The sequence below is a fragment of the Triticum aestivum genome, chromosome 7A, assembly GCF_018294505.1.
Source record: "Triticum aestivum cultivar Chinese Spring chromosome 7A, IWGSC CS RefSeq v2.1, whole genome shotgun sequence".
Lineage (NCBI taxonomy): Eukaryota > Viridiplantae > Streptophyta > Magnoliopsida > Poales > Poaceae > Triticum > Triticum aestivum.
Genome location: NC_057812.1, coordinates 282,939,501 through 282,945,582, shown reverse-complemented (window position 1 = coordinate 282,945,582; position 6,082 = coordinate 282,939,501). Strand labels below are relative to the sequence as shown.

Here is a 6,082-nt window from a genome sequence, read left to right as displayed (position 1 = left end):
GCTTGCCCAGGCCAACGCGTTGCATCGAGGCGAGGCGACGGCTAGGCGACGGAGGAGGAGGAGCGTGCATGTCTTCCCAAGCTCCCAATGGCATGTGGTACAATAGCCCTTATAAAGAAGTCTCGCTCTTCTTAGTGTACCAGTATGGTACTAAACTTCTCACCACTTGTCATGCATCTAAATAGGCCTTAGAGATTAATTAAGGATTATTATCTTATAGGGACCAAAGTTCATCTATAATCCAACACTTTACAGAGCTCTAAACCTACCCCATTGCGTATATATAGAAGTACATGATCATCTTGAAGTATAAGCTAAAGTGGAATAAATCCTACGCTATCCTATGTTTTCTAAATAAACATTATACTCAACAAGATTAACCAGGGATTATTGTATTATATGGGCCAAAGCCCATCTATAATGCAACACTTTACAAAGCTCTACACCTACCCCATTGCGTCGAGACACAAGCTTAGAACTTGCTACACATAATTAAATAATCTTTTTTTAAATGGAGGAGGACCCCAAGCCTCTGCATCTGGATGATATATGCAACCACTTTATTAATTATTCACACAAGATCTTACAAAGTCATACAACAGTAAGACTAAAGCCACCGTCTAGGCAACATTTGTCGCTATTCCTATCTAGTTGATGTAGGGATGTTGATAGTTTGGGCCTAATACCAAACAGACCTCGCAGCCAAACCTAACATCTAAGACCTGAGATCCCAACCCGGACGCCTGCCGGGTATGGGGCACCCACCAGTCCGGCGTACTCCTCAACCAGGACGCCTGCCGGGTATGAGGCCGCCGCAGCCACCTGCCACCAATCCATCGTCAGTGTTGCACTGTTGCATCTATCTTGCCCGATCTAGCTGCCGTCGACGCCACCACGACGCCAGACAACTCCACCATCCTACGCTCGTCCATCATCACATACCCACCGGTGAGACCCCGCTGCTCCATGCCGCTGAGACCCGCCGTTGTCGACATGCCAGATGCCACGCCACTCCTCCGACGCGAAACACCACCTGCTGCCTCTGGTCCCATCCCCTCCGCCTGCAGTTCCTTAAACCGAGGACCCAAACGCCCCAGGCGGCGCCTCCAAGAAGGGTACGACACAACAGTGCCGCCGCCCAATCTAAGGAGATTTAGGGTTTTCACCCGGGCATGGGGTCGGGTGGAGGGCAGGGACCTCGACGGCGCCTGCAAGTAGGAGAACGACGACCCTGGTTGTCGCCACCGTCGGGATGAACGAGTCATCCAGAGTTTCCTCTGGTCCGATGTCACCTCTACCAGCCCCCGCGAATGCACCGAGGCTGACGGCCGCGATCGTAAGCCATCAAGTGCAGTGGGAGAGAGCCTGCAGCGCGGAGGAGATCCACCGGCGACTCACCGCCCACGCGGTCAAGACGTCGTCCATCCACCCCGCGCGAACGTCGCTAGCCGAGGGCGTCGTCGCCATGCCTACCGGGGCCGCCGCCGCTGGTCCAGGTTCCTCCACGAAGGCTGGAGAGGCGAGATCCACCGCGAGCGACGAGATCCGGCACCGCGCGGCCAACACCATCGCCCAAGCCCGCCATCGACCGATCCCGCCGCCACCAGGAGCTGCACGCTGCCGGGAGTCCCACACCCATGGATCTGGGCATCCGTGCACCGCCGCGTGTCCGCCACATCGTCGGGAGGGCCGCACCCCGCGGATTAGGATGCCCGCACCTCCGCGAATCTGGGAACGGGAGGAGAGACCCTCCGCCGCCGCCGTTGCACGCACGGGCTTTGCCCGACACCGACCATCGGCAGCGGCGGAGAGGGAGAAAGGCGCTGGAGGGACTAGGCGGCGGCGGCGGAGGAGCCCTCCCGAGTCGCCTGCGGGGGAGGCAGATATATTTCATATGTTGACCTACCAGTTACGTTGACGCCCTAATCAAAGAATCTGACAACGAGCAAACACGTCCTAACCACATGCTCTCCTACTCTATATACTTCAATCACTGAGACAAGCCGGCAGAGGACAAGTTTGCTGTATATATAACACGTAGTCTACTGACTATTAGTGACAAGTAGTCTGTAACTTGTCTGATTGTCTTACCAGTCTGTAACAATGGTCCTGAGCTGGCCCTTTCCTTACCTGCTTCGATGGATCAACCAACACCCAGATCTCAATCATCCACGACATGACCAGCCTTTTGCTAAAATAATGAGAATCAAAGCAATAGGATTGGTGAGAGAGAGTCTATGAGGCCAATCATTAAAGGTAGAGGAACACACACACGGGAAAATAAAAGTTAAGGGCAGGGGCATCGGATCCGAGTAAATTCAGAAGAAACAACAGCCATCTTTACCATGCATGTTCCTCCTCCTCCATCCATCTATCCATCGAGATCTCGCACCATCTCACGTGGGCAAAGGTAGGCGAGGGTGAAGTTTCGCTTGCGGCTTCGATGAGATTCTGCATGCCCCAAGTAATCATGCATGTGCTCTGGACGAGTCATCTGCTACTGAGTACTTCTACTGACTACTACTGACCCTGACGTGAAAGTAGACAGCACCGACATGCTACGCTGCTGTCATCGGTCCTGGAAATACTTCTGGAATGGAGGGCACTTTGTGGATTTTGTTGTGGGCTCGCTCAACCGACCGACAGAGGGCTCAGCGGGGGGCAGGCAGGCCCCGACTCAAATTTCTAAAATGCTTTTGACGCTCAAGGGAAATATATAAATTCTTCAGATTCGCACACACAGTAAAATCTCCAATCAAACTTTCAGCCCCACTCACAAAATTTGTCGGACCACCACTGTGTGGGCATGTACTCGTAACGTAGTGGGCGATGGCAGGCTAATTGGCAAATAATGCTAGAAGAGAACGAATAGATGAAGAAAGACAGAACCAAGAGCCTTTTCAATCACTGAATCACACTTTATTGAATTATATGATCTATGGCAATTCACAGAGCAGAAACAGATAAATAAACTATATAAAACTAACCGATTATAGCCTGGTCGTCCAACTACGCAAACTCCATGACACGTCTAACAGGGAAGAAGATGAATTCCTATGATACAGATTGAATTGCTCAAGTAAAAAGACTTCACCTTCGATATCTATACTGCACTATTTGGCCTTGCTGGCTTATTCTGTGAAGTACAAACTCCAAACTACACAGATCAAACACAAAGTATCACAACAGCAGCTCCTGGTCACTTCACGGATTGTAAATGCAAATCACTGTCACGTTTCCTCTTCAGCGGCAGCAACCTCGTCGACACCTTAGCGGGCTGCTGTTTCTTCTTCACCCATTCTTCTTCGGCTTTGGCCCGGCGCCAGCCCAGATGCGCCGACAGGTTCTCCACCTCCACCTTCACCACGTCCTTCCTCACCCCAATGTCGGTGATGTACCTGCCGGCGCAGTACATCCCCGCCGTGACGGCGGCCATGCCCAGCGGGCCGGCCGACATGAGCCTGAACGGAGTCGAGAAGAGCGCCGCCAGCGGCACGCCGACGGCGGAGGCCGCCTGGCCGCTCCTCCCGATGCCCTTCTCGGGCGGCAGCAGGAGCCCGGTCTTGCAGTAGAGCGCGAAGTCCTCGCAGTTGTTCTCGAACACGTCGTAGCTGCCGAACCCGTTCTGGAGCAGGTACATCGCCCGGTGCACCACGGCATCCGCCGGGTCGGACGCGGCGGTGGTGCAGGTGCCGCCCCGGAGCTTGGCGAGGAACACGGCGGGAGGGACGCCGTACTCGAAGCCGTGGAGGGCGCCGTCGCGGAGGAAGCAGTCGAGGCAGGTGAGGATGACACCGCTGTCGGGGAGCTGGAAGCCGCAGTCCGGGAACGTGGGGCACTCCGGTGAGCCGGCCGATAAGAGGCTCGAGATAGCCACGGCGGAGTCAAGGCCCCCCGTTCCCGCTTCTTTCTTCGTTGTGAAATGCACCACCTTGCTTCCGCCGACGTAAATACCTGAAGACATTGAGTATGACATCCAATTCGAGATAGAATAAAATCACTGATCAGTGACCATAGTACTACACACATACATTTTCTATTATTTTTTTTTGCTTTTTATCTTAATTCCTTATTGAATGGCTACAAATGAATGCCAGCTTTTTTATGCAGGTTTGTCATGTGGGGAGTGCCCCCGTGTCCCCATGTATGTCCTCCTTGGGTTGGGTACATATGTCGAAGCAGGACCTCTGTATAATTGGCACATAGCAGCAGGGAACGATGGCTGCAAATGCAAGGGAAAAAGTACCATGATGTCCCTGCATGCAGCCAGCGCATAGCGACGCCACGAAGAAGATACCTTTATGTTTCCAAGTGGGGATTAAATTACGGCTGGCCAAAGAAGGAAAAAAACGGAAAAGGATGCAAAGTAAAAGAGCCATGGTAACGCAGCAGCTAGCTGGAAGAAGAAGAAGAAGAAGAAGAAGAAGAAGATGCATGAAGGCATCAAAGTGGAAAGAGGGCCACTTTGGTCACATGTAATAAAGGTAAGTAAATGGATGCTAAGATCGACACTTGAACACTGGAAAATTACACATGTGGAGTCACCAACAGTTTCTGTTCGATCATCAGTCACCAACAGTAGGGCTAGGTAACAGTTCTGAGTTATAGTTGCACTAAAGAAAGAGAATTGTAGAGTAGGTGAGCTAGTAGCATTAATTTTCTTTTCACAGCGTGGCATATCGAGTCCATTTGGATCGTCAAATTCTGTCAGTGTCTGATCTAAAATACTTCCCAGTGGCTATTATCTTTTCTGTCAAATCACGTTGCGAAGTTGCAAACTGAAGCAAGATCCGCTTCGACAATTGTACTGCTACTACTAGTTCGGTCAATAAATTTGGGACCTGGATACAATACAGCTAGACAGCTAGCAACGCCAATCAAGGATGCAGCAAATTCGACGGGACCCAGAAGCGTACCGACGGAAATACGCGTCCGCTATTAGGGAAGCCGACGAGGACGCCGAGCCTACAGTACGGTTCAGCTGCTGCAAATACACCCAGCGTAATTAACTGCGAGAATCTGCTCGCGGATGTACGTACGGAGCGGAAGCAGAGGCAGAGTACGAACAGAGCAGAACGAGCAAGGCAAAACCGATGTGGAAGCAACACTCCATTCCCTCCACCTCCAGGTCCGAGAACGAGCAAGGCAGAACAGAGCAGTACGGTTAAACTGCTGCAAATACACCCAGCGTAATTAACTGCGAGAATCTGCTCGCGGACGTACGTACGGAGGGAATGGAGGCAGAGGCAGAGCACGAGCAGGGCAGAACGAGCAAGGCAAAACCGATGTCGAAGCAACACTCCTCTCTCCGCCGTACCGTAGCCGCCCGGAAACGCGAAATGGGAGAGAAGGATGGCGGCCCCAACATGCAATTCATACGTACCGTGGTGGGAGTAGGAGTAGGCGGCGCGCCATGTGTAGATGTGGTCGCTGGGCTTTAGCTCCGACCGCTCCACCCGGTGCGACAGCAGCCCCATCGCTCGCCCCGTTCGTTCCGGCAGTGTGTGCGCACGCTCGCGCCGGGATTACGGGCGTGCTGCTTCTGGCCGGCGCCGCGCTGGAGCTGGCGAGGCGCGCCGTGGCACCGAGTGATGCGAGGAAGACGCTGGCTCTCGGCTCCGCCTGAGGCTACTGGCTGGCCAGGAGGGGGAGGTCACGCTTGCCGCGCGATGGCTGGAGGGAGAGGTGAAATGGGAAGCGTGGGATTGAGCTAGCTATCTTGACACCCGGGGGCATCGGCATGTGTGTGTGATCCGGGGTGCAGCCCTCGGGATTCGTGCGCGATCTCGGAGGTTGGGTGTACTGTCCTACGTGCCCTTCTTTTCACTCAACCAAGTATTTTGTTTTCCCAATTGACTGCTCTTTCTCTATAGCATGTAAATGAACGATGCTACACTTATACCTGGCCATGGGCAGCCCAGCCCAGTCGACTGACCCGGCCCGACGTTCCTCACGGGCCGGGCCTGGGCCTAGATATTGAGCCCGAAGGCTGGGCCGGGCCTGGCCTAGGCCCATCACATTTGCGAGTTAACGAAGGGGCCCGGCCCAAGGCCGGGCGGGCTTTTAAGTTTACGCGCCGGGC

At 53.6% G+C, this 6,082-nt stretch overlaps 1 protein-coding gene across 1 annotated transcript; it reads right to left on the bottom strand.

The window, feature by feature from the left end:
• Positions 1 to 2,897: 2,897 nt before the first annotated feature.
• Positions 2,898 to 5,852, bottom strand: LOC123152394 (protein LEAD-SENSITIVE 1). The gene is made up of 2 exons (XM_044571961.1): positions 5,384 to 5,852; positions 2,898 to 3,954 (listed from the first exon to the last, which is right to left on the bottom strand). The coding sequence occupies exons 1-2, from the start codon at positions 5,475 to 5,477 to the stop codon at positions 3,200 to 3,202; spliced, it is 849 nt and encodes a 282-aa protein (XP_044427896.1). The 5' UTR covers positions 5,478 to 5,852; the 3' UTR covers positions 2,898 to 3,199.
• Positions 5,853 to 6,082: the final 230 nt, after the last annotated feature.

Coding starts and splice junctions, on each gene's coding strand:
- LOC123152394 (XM_044571961.1), bottom strand. CDS start 5,477: ATGGGGCTGCTGTCGCACCGGGTGGAGCGGTCGGAGCTAAAGCCCAGC. Junction 3,955..5,383: donor CTACTCCTACTCCCACCACG/GTACGTATGAAT, acceptor CAATGTCTTCAG/GTATTTACGTCGGCGGAAGC.